The following is a 21,346-nucleotide window of genomic DNA, read 5'->3' on the forward strand; positions in this document are numbered from 1 at the left end:
AACCCCCCAAATATAAATGATAATTAACATTTTCTCTGCGTATTGCGTGCTTTGTAGTTTTTTTAATTTTAAGGTTACCATTATGAATTAATATGAAGATATTATATGTACATGAAAAATGAATGGAAGAAATTGGGGGCAATTAATAGATGTCCCCTTTTAATGAAAAAAATAAATGGTCATGTTAACTAAACCGCAATAGCCGTTTTTAGCGCAGGGAGCCTATGAGCATTGAGAGCAGCGCAGGGCATTCAGTGCAGCTCCCTGTGCTAAAAACCACTATCGTGGTATATTTGTCTATTTTTTGTATAGTTGTTACTATAAAGTCAGCTGCCTTGACCCCTTTAAAAACCCGCAGAATATAAATGATAATTAACATTTTCTCTGTGTTTTTTTACATTTTATTGTTGGTAGATCATTTTGACTTGGTCATTTTAAAAGTAGCTTGCAAGCCCAAAAAGTGTGGGCACCCCTGGTCTATGAGCATCAGAATATTTAGGCTTAGTAAAAAAAGGGGGGGGGGATTGTACAACACTAGATGAGTTTACATTGTCTTATTTGTGGAAAAATTTGTTGACTAATATTACATAACCATACCAAGCAGAAACAAATTAATTCAATGACAATGTCTAGTGTACTTAAATCGCATTTTATTGACAAAGAACACATTTTCAAAATTAATTCTTTTTTGCCAGTTTTGGGCTCCTTTTACCAAGGTGTGCTAGCGTTTTTAGTGCACGCTAGTCAAAAAACTACCATCTGCTCAAGAGGCGGTGGTAGCGGCTAGCGTGCGCTATTCCACACGTTAAGGCCCTAGTGCGCCTTTGTAAAAGGAGCCCATAGTTTTTTTTAGTAAGAATTTTGAATAAAATTATTCAATACAAAGCCATTAAAATACCATAGACTTAGGGCTCCTTTTGCTCAATGCTGGCATTAAGGTCTAGCGTGAAAGCCCTAACGCAGCTTGGTAAAAAGGAGCCCACAGTAAATAAAACTTGACTTTATTAACGATATTAATTGCATAGTTCAAAACTGGACCAAAAATAAATAGGAAAAGTGCTCTTCATATATTACAAGAAAAACGCCAATCCTTTACACTACCCTGATTGTTAAATAGCAATTGCTTCTCTTGAGGAGCTCCGGCCTGGCCAAGCCAGAGAGGAATGAGTCGCGCTTTTGAAAACACCGGCGATGAACAACATCGAAAGCCAAATCACAGAAGCATGCCAGACCCCAAGGTCACATTATCTCACCCCGTTCCTCACCTGCTTCGTCTACTACCGTACGTAACCGCCACTCCCGCCAACAGTCGAGCGGACTGCGATTGCGCCAACCACGACACCGAATCAACTCTGCGGCGCCTGCGCTCAGCAAAGATGTTGAACTTGGCGCACTTATCTAACGTCCACCGAAGCGCGTTCCGATGACGCAATAAAGAGACCGGAACGTTAAGTCTAAGGTTTTCACACGGGTGAAGGTGGAAAAGTTTACAGTACATTCGGCGGGAACCTGACAGAAAATCTTATTCATTTGGTATTTTTTTTCTAGTGTGTTAATATGATTGATGGTTTAATTGTTTGTGTTATAACTATGATGACAGTTAATGGTATTTATTTTGTTATTTTCTACTCACGGGATACTTGGGCCTATCCATGCATTGTGATAGCTGATTATGTCTTTTACTTAAATCGCACTTTATTATTATTGTAATTTGTTGATCTTCTTTATCACCTATATAAATCACTCCATCCATTTTAGAAATTTGAATTAGCCCATCTTCCTTTTCATTTTAGTTCCTGATCTTTGTTACTTCAAATTACTTCTGCTATCCATTTATTTAAGTGCTGAATGATATAAAAGGTGGTCTAGTGGTGTTTGTTGATGCTAATCAGCCATATGTAATGCCGATGGGAATTTATTTTCTCTGATTTGTGCAGATTTTATAACTGATTTCACTTCCCTTTACATTCACATATTTATACTTATTATATATATATATTTGCATACATATTTGTTTGATTTATTATATTATTGGATGGATGCCGCTTTCTAACCTACTTAGTGAGGATTTCTTAAGAACATAGCCTTACTGGGTCAGACCAAAGGTCCATCAAGCCCAGTAGCCCGTTCTCACAGTGGCCATTCCAGGTCACTAGTACCTGACCAAAACCCAAAGAGTAGCAACATTCCATGCTACTGATTCAGGGCAAGCAGTGGCTTCTCCTATGTCTTTCTCAATAACAGACTGGACTTTTCCTCCAGGAAATTGTCCAAACCCTTCTTAAAACCAGCTACGCTGTCTGCTCTTACCACAACCTCTGGCAATACATTTCAGAGCTTAACTATTCTTTGAATGAAAAAAATATTTCCCCCTATAGGTTTTAAAAGTATTCTCTGTAACTTCGAATGTCCCCTAGTCTTTTTTCTAATTTTTGATGGAGTGAAAAATCGAGCCTCTTGAACCCGTTCTACTCTACTCAGGATTTTGTAAACTTCAATCATATCTTCCCTCAGCTGTCTCTTTTCCTCCCTAAAGCCTGTGTGGGGTTCTTTTTGTATCATCCACTGAAGCAACAAGTAAGACATCTAGAGCGTAAATGGAACAATAATAAAGGGTTGGAGGTGAGACAAAGCGCGTGAATATAAACTCAAACTGAAAGAGAAACGTATGGACTACTATTCCAACCTGATCAGCCAGAACAGATTTTACACCAAAGAACTATGTAAACTAGTCACCAACCTGACAGACATCACTCCTCTTACACGTTCTACCCAAGACTCTGCTTCCTCCTCAGATGCTCATGCCCACTACTTTCAATCAAAAATACAAGCCTTAAGAGACTCGCTTAGCAATAAACCCACCTGCTACATCAATCCAGTAAATATGATGGAAAACACAGTCTGTGCCGACATGACATGGAGCTCATTCAATGAACCAAATTGAACACAATTTCACCAACTATTAAAAAGATCCTGCCCCCTAGTACTAATGTCTAAAGCTTCATCCAAGTTTCTAGCTGATCTCTACACATGGCTAGTAGACACGCTAAATAAAGGGAAGTTTCCGAAAGAAAGAGGCCATATCAAGTTTCAAGTTTATTGATTCTTAATGAATCGCCTATTATAAATTACTAGGCGACCATATTCAGATATGGAATATAAAATTTCGGCTTATGCTGATGATATTTTGCTTTATTTGAGAAATCCAGAGTCTACCTTATCTTCTTTATTGGAATTAATTGATAAGTTTGGCAAATTTTCAGGTTATAAAATTAATTGGAATAAATCTGAAATTATACCCTTGAATGTTTACTGTGTAAAAGGATTATTTGATATTTTTCCATTCATATGGAAAGAAGAAGGATTTAAATATCTAGGCATTCAAGTTAAAAAAACAATTGAAGATACTGTAAAAGAAAATGAAAAATATGTATTAAAAAAAGTAACGGAGTTATGTGAACAATGGAACCCATTACATATATCTTGGTGGGGCAGAGTTCAAACTATTAAAATGATGATGTTGCCTGTGGTTTGCTACCAAATGAGTATGATACCTATTTATTTTCAGGGGTCCTTTTATAAGAAGCTTAATAGAATTTTAACAAAATTTCTTTGGCTTGGTAAAACACCTAGAATAGCTTTAGTAACCTTACAAAAATCAATTAAGGAGGGAGGGGTAAATTTTCCAAATTTCTATAGGTACCATCAAGCCTATATTCTACGTCAGGGTATGTATTGGATCCTCCCAGAACTTATAGATAATGCACCAGATTGGTTATATTTGGAATGGCGCCTTATGTTTCCCCTAAATTTAGTTCATTTACCAAGTATTAATATACCTAAAAGATACAGAGAAAATAAAATAATAATGGATACTTGGAAAACATTGAGATTTATTGATAAATTAACAACCATCCCAATATATAAATCAACTAATCAATCCATATGGATAAACTCCAAGATCAAAGTAGGCGGAGCTCAAATCCTTTGGAAGAACTGGATTATTGCAGGAATTAGATCTCTAGATGATATTATTTCAGAAGGTAAACTGCTGGATTTTTCACAATTGCAACATAGATTTGGTCTTAATAAAACACAAAGTTTTAAATGGTTGCAATTGAAGCAGGCCATTCAGATTGGGTTCCCTGAATGGAAATCATTAAACAATCAATATAGTTTAAAGTTCTTATGCTTTAAAGCAGACTTCCTAGGACATCAAGCCGCATTGTGGTATAAATTAATATCTGGATATTTGAATAAAAAACCAAAAAATGGTCTAAGAGACATTTGGAGCATTGAGATTGGACATCAAATTAATGCATCTCAATGGCCACTAATTTGGTCTTGGAGAATGGGATGTACAGTGTCAGCGTCTATGAGACAAACATGGTTCTTTTTATTACATAGAGCTTTTTGGACCCCTACTCGTTTACAAAAACTAGACAGTTCTAAGTCTAATAGATGCTGGCACTGTAATCTAGAACCAGGGACATTAGATCATTTATTATATCATTGTCCTTATATTAAAATATTTTGGAATTCAATTTGGCCACAAATTAATAAATTAATGGAAAATCATATTGCAATATCATATGATACAATTTTATTTGGAACAATGATGAGAAAAAAAAGTCAAATTTCACCAGAAAATAATAAACTTCTATTAATTATGACAGGGGTTGCCATTCAACATATAACTAACAATTGGAAAAATTACAACAACCTAAACTACACATTTTGGTGGAATACAATATGCCATGTTTTTAAAATGGAAAGAACAATAGCAATACAAAAGGGGACATATAATAAATTTATAAAAATATGGGGGCCATTGACAAAATACTGTAATGATTAAATAATAGAATACTTTTTCTTCTTTTCTTCTTTTAGAGATTTTTTTTTATGACACACATATAGGGGGGGTAAGGAAAACAATTTATATATAATATATTATAATATATGATACAAAATGTAACAAATGATTAAAAAATAATAGAAGGGTGGGGGGAGGGAAAATGAATAAAATTTATCCAGAATATATTGTATTAGATATAAATATGTTATTGAATAATTATCAATTGTATTCTAATATGTTGTATACTTTTATAAAATTTGAAAATATTATATTAAAGCAATAAAAGGGTGGGGGGAGGGTGAAGGGGAAAATCAAATTCAGACATACATTGTGTTAGATATAAAAGTGATACCATGCATTTATCAAATGTATTTTATTATTATGTTCACTTTTTGTAAAATTTGAAAATAAAAATATAATGGAAAAAAAAAAAAAAAAAAAAAAAAAAAAAAAATTAAAAAAAAAAAATAAATTACTAGGCGATGTACAAAACCATAAAACATGTAAAATAAATCATAAAATATCATCATCAGACCTATCCTGAAAGACAAGAAGAAACCAACCACTCAGATTGAGAACTACAGACCCATTGCCCTAACTCCCCTCTTCCTAAAACTAATAGAAGGACTAGTTCAATCCCAACTAATGAATCAAATAGAAAAGTTTCATCTACTCCATGATTCCCAATCAGGCTTTAAACCATCATTCTATACAGAAACTGTAATAGCTTCCCTCTTGAATGACATGTATGACATACTGAGTAAAAGTCTAAATGCACTAGTGATACAACTAGACCCCAGTAGTACATTTGACCTAGTGGACCACGACTTACTGCTGCTTTACCTAGACTCCTTTGGCCTATTGGGAAATGTCCTCCAATGGTTCCAAGGCTTCTTAAAATGTCACAGCTACCAAGTGCAGTCTGGAGAGACCCTATCTGATAAATGGACCGGCAAATGTGGTGTTCCTGAAGGCTCCCCTCTATCACCCCTTCTCTTCAATGCTTATCCTCCCTGAGAGCTCATCTAAAAAGATTAAATGGTACCCTATAATTACAGTAACAACATTACTATTGTCCTCCCTGTCACCTACCTACCACCTGCAGAGATTCAAAGACTAGACTTGGTCTTATCCACTGTAGAAGGGTGGATGTCACACTTCAAGTTAAAATTAAACAATGAAAAAACTAGGGTTTTTTTCTAGCCACCTCTACCAACTGCACCTTGGACACCCTAACTCAGAGGAAATACCTTTCCCATCACTCCTTTGATTAGAATCCTCTCTGACATCAGAATTGACCGGGGGGGGGGGGGGGAAGGCTTGTGGGCTGGCTGCTTGTGCACTCGATGCTTGCACCTGGCCCATCCCTGTTCGATGGGGGAGGGTGTGTTGGATGGCAGGGTGGGATGGGGAAGCAGGGAAAAATCGGACATGGCTGCGGTTTCAGTGGGTGGAAGAGGCAGGGAGAAATCCCGGGTGGCAGCCAGCCCGCAAACCCCCAACAGGCAGTCCGCATACCCCCTAGGGTACGCGTACAGCAGATTGAGAAACACTGCTCTAAGCCACATTCTTGGCAGGGACAGACAAGAGCCTGATAGACAGACTGAGCAGGGTGGTGCATCCTGATGTGGCCCTTTTGAACCTGGGCGTAGCAGCCTATTAAAAATGGACAGATATGTGGTGGAATGGGCAAGCATAACAAATAAAATAGCCATTATATTTTCCTCCCATTGCTCTGGATTTACTAGTTAGGGTTTGATTTTATAAGACAAGGACCTAATCCAAGGTCAGAGGAGAAGGGTTTATGAATGGCCAGTGTTCTCCCTAGCATGTTTTAGCCGGGCGCTCTGCCCAGCTAATTTAGGTGAGCGCCCGGCTATCATCTCACTTGACATTGCAAAATGACAGCCACAGAGCTACCTTTTCTACTCTCGGTAGGCTAGATTGCGCGGAGACAGGAAGGCCGGCTTGCTACGGGACTTGGTGATTTGCTGAACGTTTCTCTCCGATCCTAGTCTAATGGATTTCCTGTTTCCATCCACTTGGTGTGAAAGTCCTTTCTGGCCGTGCGCGGGTGGGTGAGCCCGCACGGGCAGCTCGGTGGGCGCAGTCGCAGTGCTCTATTTATTTATTATTAGTGCGCGGGGACATCAAAGATGGCGGTGTTCTCGCTGGAGCAGAAACTCTCCCACCTGAAGGTGAAGCTGAAGCAGGAGAACCGCGAGGCCCAGCGCAGGATCAACCTGAACCTGGAGATAGCCTGCCGCAACCCCGGCCTAGTAAGAAAGGAGGAGCCAAGAGGCCCCGGAGTGGGGGAGGGGATGAGGAAGGAAAGAACGTTGGAGGCTTCATTTACTTCCTGTTGCGCACGCGCATAGCGGAGGCCTCCGGGGGGGGGGGGGGGCTGAAGGCATGGTGTGAAGAGCTGCCAAGGTCTCCTGGGTCCAGGGGGTGGTGGAGACGGCCTGTGCCTAGCTTTCATTCCAGAGCAGTGCCGGGGGGAGAGGGGGGTGTTCTCATGCTGTTGGAGCCCGTAGTGCAGCAGGCAGGGGGTTCAGGGCATTCAGAAGTTTCCTACGTTCTCCTCTCTGCAACTGGGAGGCTTGGCAGCGCTAGGGACTGGCCTTGTTTCAGTCGGAGAAGTGTTTAAATGCCTCCTTCCCCCTCCCCCCATTGAAAAGACTTCAGAAATGTGGCTTTTTATACAAATTCCTTTCTTCTGTATTTTGGGGGGCTGTTTGAGGTGGGGGTGCAGTGGGAATGGAGAGGGAAGTAGTTAATGGGAATGGATAGCTCCTTCCTTTTTGGGACCCACACGCACACAAAATATTTCTGATGACTGGTGCAGTTCACTTTTGTATAGTGTGATGATGTCTGTTTTCAGCTCACTTTGATGGTTTTGTATCTTTGCTTTGGTTATCAATAAAAAATGTCACTTATAAATTCTATTCTAAAATACAGTCAGTTTGGGTAGGTGGCTTCTGGTCATGGATGTGTCTAACTGCCAGAAAGAACAGTATGCTCAAATGTGAAACTTCTATCGGTCCCTAAACATTCCAACCAAATAGCCATCTTGTAATCTTACTGGATATGACCAGAATGCCTCTTTTTGTAATCCACCTAGAACCGCAAGGAATAAAAGACACCAATGTAATAATGTAATGTAATACTTGTCTTAGCTTCTTGGGTAAGGGAAAAGGGTCTGCGAAATCTCCTCTGGAGGTAGTGGTATAGATGCCTCTACTGGGACTTTCTCTGTGATTGTTTCCTTGTGTCCTGTATGGCAGGGTTTGTGGTGGTCTTGGTCTCCATAAAAGGGTGTTGGGTATGTCGGGCTTAATATTTGGCCACCTCTCCCTTGGAGTGGGGGAAGGGGGGAACTTGATACCATGATGCGCATATGGTATTATCCTGTTCCAGGCTTGATTAGCCAGAAGCATCGTATTAAGATCTGAACAGAGATAAGAGCTACAAGGAAGTGCGAGCTAAATCTACAAGCGGTTCATTGCCAGAGTTAAAAGTGAGACTTGAGAGAAACTTTATAGGAATGATACTTACCCCCTCCTTTACGAATCCGTAGTACAGGTTTTAGCGCCGGAAGTGACAGTAACTGCTCCGACGCTCATAGGAATTCTAAAACCCACATAAAGGAGAGAGTAATGTATATGTCGCTAATGTAATACGTAAAAAGAATTAAAATCAAACAAAAATAATTTGCTAACTTTGATGGTTGGTTACAGGCTTTAGGGATATTTACTTCAATTGAGCATTGGAAAATAAATAATAATTAACTAATAAAAATAGTGCACATTAGGGCCTGTTTTACAAAGCCGCGCCAGCAGCTGCCGCACGACAACAATCCTGAAGCCCTTTAAATCTCTATGGGCTTCGGGGCCATTACCATGCTGCAGCCACTAGTGTGGCTTTGTAAAATAGGCCCTTAAATTTCCCCGTTTCGCCCCACCCGGCTAGAAAAAATTTCTGGGGAGAACACTGCCTTTGATAGTAAATAGCAACAATATTAACATCAGTAACAATAGAACAGGGATAAAAACCTCTGGATATCGCACTAGCTAAAAATTAGCACCTGCTGCTTGTCTGGGTAGAATTTTATTACAGCATGCCTAGGCTTGAGGTGAGTCACTGTGATGGGCCAATGTCAGAAAAGAGCCGTGGTTATATGGTGGGCCCTACCTTGAAAGGAACCACTCCTGTGACCTAGGGCTGCTTACTGTATATACAGAAAAGAAACTGGGTGGAGTGGAGGGAAGGGAAAAGAGAAACTGAAAAAGAGGGTCAAATTTTAAAAACAGGTCAGACAAAAAAAAAAATATATAGGTGTGGGTAAAGTTGCCAGTTTTCTAAATTACTTTTTCACCCTTATTACTGTTTTTACTAACGCTATTCATCTTGTTTCTGTGATAGATACTGTTATTACTGTTGCTCCTTTTCTTTATTTTTTGTTTGTGGTTGTTTTTTTTTGCAGTTCTCTGTCATCGGTTTGTCAGTTAATTGATCAAGAGTTGATACCTATCTAGGAGCTTGCAATATATTTTCTGTGTATCACTACCTTCTGCAGCAAAGTCTCCACATTTTACTCCTACCAGCGGTCCATCAGTTTGGCATCAGTTCTTGAACGGATGAAAATTTTCATTTTATTTTTGCCTTGTCATCTCATGGAGCAGGATGTCGCAGGCCACTAAACGTAAGCATGTTGTGAAGGAGGTGTTAGAGGATTCTGTCACGCTGTCTGAACAGCAGCAGATTGTCCAGGTGAGTGTTCAACAACAACAAAAATTCTCCCCAAAACAAACAACCAAACAAGTCATCTTACTGCCTCTGTGCTAATATCACTATTGTAATACATACCATTGCACCCCCTTGCTCAGGAGATATGAACCTGTTCTTTGTCCAACCAGCTTATGAAAGTATTCTAAAAATCTGCCTGGGTTGTTTTGGAGCATTAGAGGTTCTGGGAACTGACCCTCTTAGAAGAGAAGCCTTTCTCACTGGTAGATTATATGAAAAAAAAAAAAAAAATTGTGTAAGAGAACATGGACAGTGGAGATTGTATTCACGCAGGAGACTTAATGAAATCTATTTCTTTGTCAGTTAAAAACATTACCAGGGCCTATTCCTGAATCAAGACCTAAATTTTCCCCTCTGCTAAGGCTAGAACAGAAGATACAGCAGAGATAGCATTCACAACCCTGGGGTGGGGAGAAGGGAGAGGCCCAGTCATTGTTCAACAACAACTCCATATGGCAATACAAAATCCATGCATGCAGAGAACTGTAGATGCTTTGGTCAGGTATCACACCAGTGACATCACTCCCTGGCCAAGCTATCTAATCTGGAAGGGGATATAAAGCAAAAGGAAAACCCCTGAGGAGTATTTATTGAAAGATAATGTACCACAGCCCAATAAGGTAGGTTCCAGTTGTGAGAAGAAACTCAAAGGAGTATGAGGAAATAACATTGGCCCAAAAATTGCTGATTGTATGTTTCATAAATCATACATGTCAACAGCTTTTGTTCTTCCTTATTCTAAAACAGAGGATAGTGAAGGTTCTGGAATCCAGTAGACTGCAGGATCCAAGGCAGTATGGTTTTACTGGAGGTAGGTCTTGCCAGACTGTGGCAGATCTAGTCCAGGTTTCCAGTGCACACTCGCACACAAATACCCGGGCAGTAGTGCTGCGACTGGTTCTTTTTCTGTGGGGGGAAATGAGGTCTCTATGTGTGAGGGGGTTCCGTTGAACGTGGCTCTGATGTTTGCAATCTTGTTTTTGAAGCATGTAGCTAAGAGGGTGGCTGAAGGAGGGGTGGAGTTGCTGTAGGGTATGGTGTCTGTGAGAACTTTTAGTAGCTGGAATAGCTTTTTTGTATCTTGGGGTCCTTCTCCTATTTGTTTTGAGTAGTATGTCTTTCTTTTTTCTTTCAGTTTTTGTTTATATTTTTGGTTTGCTACTATCCATGCTGTTTTTGTGGACTCTTGGTTGCTTTTTTTCCATTTTCTTTCTAGTTGTCTACATTGTCTTTTGAGTTGGAGTAGTTTGTTGTCGAACCACTTGTCTGATTTTCTGTGGAGTTTGGTTTTGGGGTTTTCTGGGACTAGTTCATCCAGGGTTGCAGTACTTAGATGGTTCCATTGTGAGATGAAGTCTTTGGGTGTGTAGTATTGGATTATGGTGTCTGTTTTTGTCCAGAATGTGGTGGGATTTATATGTTTGCGTGAGTTGTAAGTTGTTTGTTGAGTAATTGGAATGCTTTTTTATCCCAGGACAAGCAGGCAGCATATTCTCAACATGTGGGTGACGTCTTGATTCAGGAATTAAATCTGAGCCAATAGGCCCTGGTAATGTTTTTAACTGACAGGGCGCCAAGTAGTAAATAAATTTTACCAGTGATGCATATTGTTTTCTAATCACAGCACTTAGTCTTCAAGTACCGTAGTTTGTTAGCAAAAAAAAAATCTGACATGCTTCATATATGAAAAAGTAAAAGTTCAAACATTTATCTCAGAAGCAGTATTAGAAGAGTAACCCTGGCTTTGACACAAGGCGTGTTTCTCATCCGCTACTTCAGAAAGCCGAGCAAGAGTTTTTAAAATATGTTTTAGATGCCTGTGAATAAACGTAACTACTTCAAAATTGTGCTCATACATCCATACAAAGGTAATAAACAGTTCTTATAAGATCTAAAAGTACTAAACATAGTGTTCCGGTTGATACCTTAATCCTTTGATCTTTACAACTCGGATCACTACAATGAAAAAAATGAAAAGATGCCCCATGAAACTGGCATCAAAATGAGGCTTAAGACGCTGGTAGCAGTAATGTAATGAAACAGCTGAGGGAGCCAAATATTTAAAGGGCCCATTCTTAAAAACTTAGGGGCTCATGATGGAAACAAAAATACATCTAAAAACTCGCCCAAGTCAGTGGACCATTCATGTCTTTATCTGCTGTCATTTACTATGTTACTGTAATTCATCATATAGCTCTCTTTGGCACGTTTTCTAATTCCCTTCTGGAAGTTTTGAGCATGATTAGTCCTAGCTCCTAATTCAGCACACTCCAATAGCTGCTCATGTGGTGGTTCATTGCAACCAAACAGTGTTTCATTGCAATTTTTTTCTGCCAACAGAGTATGTGTTTTTCTTATATGGTTGATTCTGTTTGCAGGCTGTTTTCTTCCATAGTCTTTTTTGCCCCCTGAGCTAGAGAAATGTCTTTTGATTTCCAGTTCTGAAGAGACTGCAGACTGTTTTGTGCCTCAGTCATGTTCCCTGTGGTAAAGAAGTGGCCTCATCGGTCAGTTGGGACCAGTTTGGAGGGCCAGTTCTGATGCCTTGGTCAGAATAGTGTTTTTTTATTTTTTGTTAACTTGTTGGAAAAGGGACTTGGCAGCGTTTTAGGCTACTATAGCACATTGGATTAAAGAGGCCATTGCTTCAGCTTACCTTCTTAGTGGCAGGGTGATCCCAGATGCCCTAAAAACACATTTTCCTAGAGGGCAGGTGGTGGTGTGGGTGGAGAACTTTTTGGTAACAGTGCAGGAGATTTGTACAGCGGTTTACATTTCCTTTTCTAAGCACTACAGCATAGATAATTCTCACTTATCAGGAAGAAGCTTTTGGGGCTTGGATATTTGAATCAGGAGCCCAGCCTTGATGCTCACTGGTTTGGTACTTTCCATCCATCTACAAAGGGGTGCTGAAAAGTTCTCAGCACAACCAAGAAGGGAATGATGTGGTGCCATGCAACTTACAAGTTATTTTACATATTCACCCCCTAAGTTCAACATACTTGGCACATCATGTCTGAAGTTTCCAAAAAATACTCTAATATCTGATCACTGAAATACTGCCCTGCTGCTTCAATCACCTCCGAATCACTTAAAAATTGTCACCCTTTCTTTTTAAGGTTTGGAAACAGAAACTAGTCAGATGAAGCAAGATCCAGTGAGTAGGGTACTGCATCAAAACATGTATTGTTTTGCCAGCTTTGTGAGCAGGTGCATTGTCTTGCAAAAAGAGAACTCCTTTCTGCAGCTTCCCTCTCCTTTTTTCTTTCATTGCCTCCTCCTAATTGCACAGCAAGTTATAGTAGTATTCTGCATTAACACCTTCCTGATCTCAAAACATTGTGGCCATGACTTTTTAAGTCTCAAATTTCCTTGGCTTTGGAGAACCTGAGTTGTTTTGTCTCAGGATCATAGTGGTGTAACCATGCTGCATCAACAGTAACTAGTCATTTCAAAACATTGGCACCAGCTCGCTGAAAATGCTGCAAAATCAACTTGGAATTGTCCACTCAACATTTCTCATCAGCATTGAAACATTTGGGCACCCACTTGGCTGACAGCTTCTGCATACCTAGCTGCTCATGGACTATACACCTAATACATTCTCTGGATATCTGTAGTATCTCAGCAATTGCTTTGTCAATTTTTGCCAATCTGCCAAAATCAGGTCATGGACATGGTGAACAATTTCAGGAGTTGACACCATTTGAGGCCTCCCGGACCTTGCTGCATTTTCAGTCTCGATGCTGAAAGTTTGCACACCACTGATGGGCATTTGTCACTCAATGTTTGCATCATACATTCATGGATTTCCTTGGAGTTGGGAATAGGAGCTTCATGATGGCTCGGAATTCCATACTTGAAAATTCCACACTTTTTGTTGACATGCTTCAATCAGTGACCTAAAACAATGTCAAAACATAGCATTATGATTCTGCAAATTGGCACTTTGCAAAATAAAATAACACTTTTTAGCCTCAGTGCGAAAATAACGCTCAGAATTTAGGAAATTGGTTGGGCTGAGAATTTTTCATTACCCCCTCGTATGCTAGTCTGGAAGGGACACTAAGGTAGGAGAAATTGAACCTTACCTGCTAACTTGCTTTCCTTTACTCCCTCCAGACCACCCTAGAAACCTACCAATACTGTTATGATTTGGCCTTCTGCATTTCCCCAACATGCACAGAAGTATACAGAAACAAATTCCCTGCAGAGATAACAACATAAAATGCAGAAGGCCAAATCATAACAGTATTTATAACTTTTAATGAAAAATCCTAGGAAAAATGCTTCAAAAATATTTGTAGATATGAGCTGGAGTGTGAGCACAAGAAATGCCTATTTTAAACTTGGTGGAAAAGGTGCAAGCATGCTTTGTAGAACTTTCTCAAAAGCTTCAGTAAAGTTGGACAGTTGTTCCTGTGCAGGACTCCATTGAATAACATTGCCTACATGTGAAGATATCTGCATCCTGCTTGTCCTTGAAGAAATAGTGTGTACTAAAACTAATGCACACAGTATGAAATAGCACGTGCTACTATGAAACACAATGAAAATACACATCTTATCAGGTATTTCAGATCCAAGTTGAGGGATTATCATTTTTGTCACCCTTTTCTGTTCCTTTTCTAATTCTGCTATATTGCACAGCTTTTATAAGTTTCAAGTTTATTTAAAATTTCTTATACCGCCCAATCAAGCCTTCTAGGCAGTGTACAAAAACTCTAAAATAATGTGCTTAATAAAATACTTAAAAAAAAAAAAATCTTTATTAATGACACTGTATTGTTTGGCAGGTCAATTAGGGCTAAAAGCCAAATATCCTCTAATAACAATAAGCTTCTACTCATTATGACAGGAGTTGCCATACAACAGATTACAAATAACTGGAAAAATTGGGAGAGGCTGAATTACAGCCTTTGTGTCACATTTTCAAAATGGAAAGGATAATTGCCGTGCAGCAAGGAAATTTTAAGAAATTCCAGGTTATTTGGGAGCCATTAACAAGATACTGTAAAGATTGAAATTATTGCATAGAATAAATATTAATTCCCTTTTGTTCATACACGTCCAGGGTGGGATGGGGAGGTGGAAATATTTTATGAATTCTTTTGTTTATAATTAATTGTTGGATATTTGATGAAAGCTATAATTTGATGATATAATAAGTAATGTTAAAGTATAAAATGATTGTATTTTGTGTTATACTTATTGTGAGTTTTAAAAAAATTAATAAAGATTTATAAAAAAAATCTTTATTAATTTTCAAAGCTAATACAAAGTGCCATAAAAATATAGACATAACAAAATAAGCACTTAAATTCCATTAATAACAACGCAGAAAATAAATATCCCTCCCTCCCATCCAACAATTTCATCAAAAAATGAACCAAAAAATTATCCCCTCCACCCTCCCATCCCGTCCTGGATATGTATAAAAATAAACTAAAAATTTAAAGAAAGACAACTATGTTGAATTAACAAAAGATGTCAACGGTCCCCAAACCAATTTAAATGATTTACATTTTAAATATAAACAAACTGGGAGTAACAATTGTTAAAGACGTTGACAAACTGGAACAAGAGGGAAGGAAGGGTTAGAACTACAATTGATAGAGAGGAGAACATGCAAGGGGAAGAACAACAAAAGGAAAGGGGGGCTTGAAGGTAAAAACCTTTCTTGGATCATACTCGCCCTTAAAAGGACAGTTTATGTTGCGAAAGCATTTGTGAAGGTATTTCTTCTGTGCCTGTATGTCTCTGTTGTCTTTTTCAGGTTCTTGGATGCCCTGGGAACAACCTCCATGAAGTAGAAAATGATGAAGGGCAGAGGTTTCTAGTCAGCATGCCTACCAAGTTCAGAAAGAATATCTGGATAAAAAGAGGTGAGCAGCTGGTTGGCATTTACCACAGGGCGTACAGGGAAAGTTGAAGATTATGACTTTTTTTAAAGTGTACTAATCCCGATAGCTTGATTTTGTCTTGTGTCCCAGGAGATTTCCTTATAGTGGACCCTATCAAAGAAGGGGAGAAGGTAAAGGCAGAAATTTCCTGCATATTGTACAAAGATCACATTCGCTATCTGAAGAAAGTAGGACTGTGGTAAGCATTTCCATCTTCAATAAGTGTACAGAGAGGGGTTTATATATGGCTTGGCTTTGAGCTTCAAGGGCTTTGCACCTCCCTGCTATTTTGTAGTTGATCATATTATAGGAATACTAAGATCTTTCATACAATCCTTATCTCGTTAAAGAATGTATTTCAGAAATGCTTGGCCCTGCACACTCCCTGCTATTTTATGACAAGACATTTAGGGCCGGATTCTGTATAGGATCCCCCAGTCTCTGCAGCTGCCTAAGTGGCTTTTGAGAATCGCACGGCGACACCAGGGAATACTTTTTCACCGAAAGAGTGGTTGATCGCTGGAATAGACTTCCACTTCAGGTGATCGAGACAAGCAGCGTGCCTGATTTTAAGAAGAAATGGGATCGTCACGTGGGATCTCTGCACAGAGCTAAATAGGGGAGGGTCATTAGGGTGGGCAGACTAATGACCCTTATCTGCTGTCTTTTTCTATGTTTCTATGCACATAGACATCCTTCCTTCTGGAACACCCCTCCCCCCCCTCAAATGTCCGCAGCAGGAGGAGTGCCCAATTCCTCCTGCTGCCTTCCCCAGAGATCAGTGGCCGGAGGACAAATTTGTCCCCTTCCCCATCCCCATCCCATCCCCGTGAGTTTTCTTGCTGTCCCTGCCCCATTCCTATAAGCTCTGCCTTAACCGCACAAGCCTTGAACACTTATAATTTTAAAGTGTTTAAGACTTGTGAAGGTGAGGACAGAGCTTGCAGAAATGGGACAGGGACAGGAAAAAAACTCGTAGGGATAGGACGGGAAAAAGAGTTCCCGTGGGGATGGGGATAAATTTGTCTCTGTCATCCCAGAATGCACTGTGAGAGAGGCCTAAGATTCCGATTGGCCTAGGTGCCTAAGGCCTCTCCTATGGTAGGAGCCTTAGGCGCCTGGGCCAATCAGGGCCTTAGGTCTCTCCCCGGTGCATCCCAGGATGCACCAGGAAGGGGAAGGCCCACCATTCAGAGTAAGCATCCCTCTGGCTGGCCTACAAAGAAGAAGGTACAGGGGGATCCGAGCGGGCTTGGGGGTGTCTGGGTTTTCAGGAAGTTCCAGCAGGAGGGACTGGGCAACCTCCTGCTGCTTATTTTCAGGGGGGAGGAGGTGTTTCCGGCAGGAGGGACTGGGCAACCCTCCTGCCGGTGATCTTCGGGCAATGGTGGAAGGTGGAAATGGGCACTCCTGCAGCGGTCATTCAGGGGAGGGCTTTGGGGGTTCCAGCAGGAATGACTGGGCATCACTTCTGCTGGCCAACTTTGCGGAGGACGGGGTTCCCTGCTGCGGCCGCTAAACTGATTGTGGCAGGGAGATTCCCTTGCTGCGATCAGTTCAGTGGCTGCGTCTATTTGAAATGTTTCAGGGGCCTATTGCAGCCCTAGGGAGACACCTTAGGCCACCTAAGCTCACCTAAGGCCACTTCTGGGTGAAACCACGCCAACGCCTAGCCTTGGGGGAGCTTAGGCCTCTCTATGTGTCTCCCTAGGCTTGCGAAAATGCCTACAATGTATGCTGCCTGCCTTGGGTTGTTTTGGTGTTTTTTTTTAACATGCATCCCAGTTGGCTGGTTAGGCAGCAGTAGGATGCCTATAATCGGGATGCCGTTTATAGAATTTGCCCATTAGGGAGTAATTCAGTATAAGTTACTTAAAATTAGGTGCTGGGATGCTGTGCACCAAGTGCAAATTGTATATTGGCAATTATATGTGCAATTGCCTTGACAGAATACTAGCACTTATACCATAGCAGTTGGTGTAAATGCCCATAACTAAATGTTGCCGTTGCATGCGAACCTCAGTATTCAGTAACTAGTGCATAAGTGCTGGGCACACCCCTGACCTAGCCATGCCTCTGTGACATTCATAAACCATCTAGCAGTTATACGCTAAAGGATTTTCATGCTCAGATTATAGAATTCTAAGTGCAGTTTGTTTAACATCTGCTTGTATCATCCTGGACAAATGGATGTTATCCACTCCTACTAGCAAATTGAGGTAGAGAAACTGATCTCCTCCAGTTGAATTACCAATATAGAAGAGAGCTCATTCTCACTGGGGAAAACTCCAGTATTTCAATACCTCCAGGAAATATTAGGTAGTTCAGGCTGGTGCCCCTTGTCTGTGGTCATAAGAACATAAGAATTGCCGCTGCTGGGTCAGACCAGTGGTCCATCGTGCCCAGCAGTCCACTCATACAGCGGCCCTCTGGCCAAAGACCAGCGCCCTGAGACTAGCCCTGGTCTAGTTTCTAGCAGTGCCTAACTCCCAGGACTCCCATGGCCCAGACCTAGTGGAGTATGGAGCACAGCTCCGCTGCCCCAAGTTGTTGCCCTCAGGCAATCATTGGTGAAGTGCACGGCCCAGCCCATGGTATCTTGGGAATGCAGGTTCCTATACCTTGCTGCCCTAGCTACTTTTTGGGTTACTCCCTCTTACCCAAAGAGCACTGGCTGGAGCAGGGTCATTACTCCTGTAGATTGACTTATTGGGTTTGCCTGGTTTAGCTTTATTTCCTTGCTTAGAGAATTAGCTAATTATTTTTTAAGAAAAGCTGCTTTTACAACTTCGGGTTCAATTTGTTTGATATTATGCAAATATAACAAAGAAAATTGACGCAGTTTACCAAAACAAAATTAAGTGAAGAAGGGGAGCTGTGTATAACATAAAAACCTTGAGAGATGGATATTAAACACAGACTGAATTACAAAAGGGTTGCAGGAAAAAGAAAAATTTAGAATTAAAATATGGGTAGGTAAGGTGGAAAATACAAGAACAGGATTTTTAAACAGGTGCTGCCATGCTTCGCAAACCTTCAAAAAAGGAATTAGAGGAAAATTATGCAGTAGAATAAAATCTAAGAATTAGTCTGAAATGCAAAAGAAAAATAGTAAACTTTTAACAAACTCATTAGGCTTCAATCCTGAGGGAGAGGAAGTTCCAAAGTATTGGTCCCATCACACTGAAATATGAACTTCTGATAGTGTTCAGATAAGCCTGATGGAAGGAGCGAACCATCAGGAGATGTTGCTGTGAAGAATGGAGTGTCCTTCAGGATGAATTCCAACAGGTTGGCCTGAAAAGAGGGTAGACCTGAGGATTGAATCTGATGACACAGTATGTTAACTTTCTGAGGGATCCTATAGTCTACTAGGAGTAAGTTTTCAGAGATGTAGTGAGTTTTGTACTCCTTCGCTGCACGCCTCCAAGTACCTCTTCAAATCTAAGCTGGCATCAGCTGTCCCTCTGATGTCACTTCCTAGTCCCGCATGATACACTATATAAAAGTAATAAGTCATAACTATCCCAGATACAGTGAATCCAGTCAAAACCTTTGATGCGACACTTGTAAGAAGGTGGTAATTAACTTGAGATGCAGCTGCTTAAAATCAAGTAAAAAAAAACCCCAACAACTCAGTGTGATATTAGTTTTGTTTTTTCTGTTCTGCAGGCCAGCAAGGTTTGTTGCTGCAGACCCAACCAAGAATCACACAAGTGACAAAAATAGGTAAGGGTTCATGTGGTTCTACATACACCTGCAAGGACTTAAAGACAGGTTTAGGTTTTGTTTTCTGATGCTTTAATTTGTCTTCTTGTGTTATGTTCTTTACTCTTCTTCAGCTGTGATCAAGCTACCACTCTTCCTGACCCTAGTGAGACCTCTGAAGCTGAGGTGAGCCAGACTGATTCAGAAGATGACAGTGATTTGTTTGTGAACACAAACCGTCCCAGCTATACCTACTTAGCAAGTGAAGAGGAGTCATCAGAAGAAGATGGAGCAAGTGAAGAGGAGTCATCAGAAGAGGAAAAGGGTGGCCAACAACAGCGACCTAAATAACTTATACTTTCTTCACCAGAGGTGCTTGCAGCAGGGAGCCTTCTGTTCAACATTAGGATATCAATGTGCATAGCAATTTCCTAGGTAACACTCCAGTACTCTGTTTTATGTTGTTGGCTCTAAACTCGACCTGGTCATGCTATACTCCCAAGTATACCTTCTGCAGAAGGAGGAAGTAATTGCTGGACTCATGGAATTTATCATCCCTTCAACAAACCCGCAGAGCTCCATGGATTAGCTTCGGGTACCAGAAGTGCCAACTAGATTGCAACACCTAATCCATGAGTGAACATGGTAGTAACCTAGAACAAGTCACCCCTATGAATGCTATGGTAATACTTGCTAAGAAACTGGACCACACTCATATAAAATGTTAGTCAGTGGAAAAAAAATGCTTGGCATATACCAGGATTGTTTCAGTTTCTTTTCCAGTTGGTGAATCTGGGGTACAAATCTTTCTCAAAATATGAATGGTAGAGTTCAGGCAGCAGTCTTATGTTAGAGTAACATTCCTCCCCCTAAAATCTGCAAGTCACTTACTAACATCCCCAACTAGCTCTTTACTCATCAAGGTAAAGGGGCTCGCAACCCATTCAATCAGGTTTTCAAAAATATCAATAAGTGTGCATAAGAGAGATTTACATGCAATAGAAGTGGTGCATGAAAATTCTCAAGCTTATTCACTATAGGTATCTTGAAAATTTGACTAACTGGATGGTCCTGAGGACTGCATCAAATATCACAGCCATGGCGCCTTGGTCTTCAGCCCCAGTATATGCAAATTTTTCATACATGTTTATTAGGAATAGCCATAGCCTATGACTGTAAAAAAAAATTAAAACCCAGCCAATGCCACAATCCTCCTAAGAAAATGTTAATTAAAATTTAGATAAAATGAGATAAGACAGGAGGTTAGATGTACTAAGAACTGCTGAAGACTCTTAGGGCTAGAAGCACAAAATCCAGTTGTTAAGACGGTGTGAATTGCTGTTGGCTGACTTTTTTGGCTGACTTTAAAACAGCAATTGTTGTACCAATAAACCTCCATGAAAATTATTTGCACAGAGGTTTGTGGTAATCCTTATTCAACCAGTCGGTTCTGAGAGCTGGTTTGGAGAAGCCCCTCTGCTGTTGGGGCTTTTTTCTTTTCATTTTAATGTCACAGATGTGCATATTACACATGCACAATTTATTCCAGGACAAGCAGGCAGCATAATCTCATGAATGGGTGACGTCATCAACGGAGCCCTGGTACAGACCACTTTAAAAGTGCATCGCCACTTCAAATCTTTAGAAAGTTCGCGATAGCCTGAACCGCGCATGCATGAGTGCCTTCCCGTCTGATGTAGGGTGCGCGGTCCCTCAGTTTCTTAGTTTCCACAGAGCTAAGAAATCGCGTTTTCAACGGCTGTTGAAAATTTTTCCGCTGCCTTCCTGCTCTCGCGCTTTTCAATTTTGACTTTTTGGTCATTATTAGTTTTTCTTTCCTTTGTTTCTCTTTTGTAAAAAAAAAAAAATTTTTTTACTTTTTCTCTTGTGCGGGTTCGGCCCGGTAGGGCCTGTTCCATTTCTTCAGCCTCGACCTTAGATTTTGCTGCGGCGGTTTTTCCCCTCAATGTCCAGACTTCAAACGGTTTTAAAAAGTGCGGTTGCTGTGCTCACCCTATTTCCATCACGGACCCACACCGCTGGTGTCTTCAGTGTCTGGGGCCGGAGCACA

At 40.5% G+C, this 21,346-nt stretch overlaps 2 protein-coding genes across 3 annotated transcripts in view; one reads left to right on the top strand and one right to left on the bottom strand.

Annotated features, from left to right (window-relative positions):
* Window positions 1-1,416, bottom strand: part of LOC117365333 (barrier-to-autointegration factor B) — a 23,657-nt gene extending 22,241 nt beyond the window's left edge. The window contains exon 1 of one of the 2 annotated variants that reach the window (XM_033955650.1): window positions 1,266-1,416. The gene's annotated coding sequence lies outside the window, so the exon portion shown is untranslated. Of the gene's footprint in view, window positions 1-1,253 lie in introns of both variants that reach the window. The other variant, XM_033955651.1, reaches the window with a different exon arrangement.
* EIF1AD (eukaryotic translation initiation factor 1A domain containing) lies at window positions 1,379-20,462 on the top strand. Its single transcript, XM_033955649.1, has 6 exons — window positions 1,379-1,533; window positions 9,342-9,628; window positions 15,441-15,549; window positions 15,658-15,766; window positions 19,240-19,296; window positions 19,410-20,462. The coding sequence occupies exons 2-6, from the start codon at window positions 9,542-9,544 to the stop codon at window positions 19,624-19,626; spliced, it is 579 nt and encodes a 192-aa protein (XP_033811540.1). The 5' UTR covers window positions 1,379-1,533; window positions 9,342-9,541; the 3' UTR covers window positions 19,627-20,462.
* Window positions 20,463-21,346: the final 884 nt, after the last annotated feature.

Source organism: Geotrypetes seraphini, chromosome 8 (assembly GCF_902459505.1).
Source record: "Geotrypetes seraphini chromosome 8, aGeoSer1.1, whole genome shotgun sequence".
Classification (NCBI taxonomy): Eukaryota; Metazoa; Chordata; class Amphibia; order Gymnophiona; family Dermophiidae; genus Geotrypetes; species Geotrypetes seraphini.

Excerpts from the sequence above, each read along its gene's own strand:
- EIF1AD (XM_033955649.1), top strand. The coding sequence starts at position 9,542 with ATGTCGCAGGCCACTAAACGTAAGCATGTTGTGAAGGAGGTGTTAGAG. Across the intron at positions 9,629-15,440 it reads AACAGCAGCAGATTGTCCAG|GTTCTTGGATGCCCTGGGAA; the intron begins GTGAGTGTTCAA and ends TGTCTTTTTCAG. Across the intron at positions 15,550-15,657 it reads GAATATCTGGATAAAAAGAG|GAGATTTCCTTATAGTGGAC; the intron begins GTGAGCAGCTGG and ends CTTGTGTCCCAG.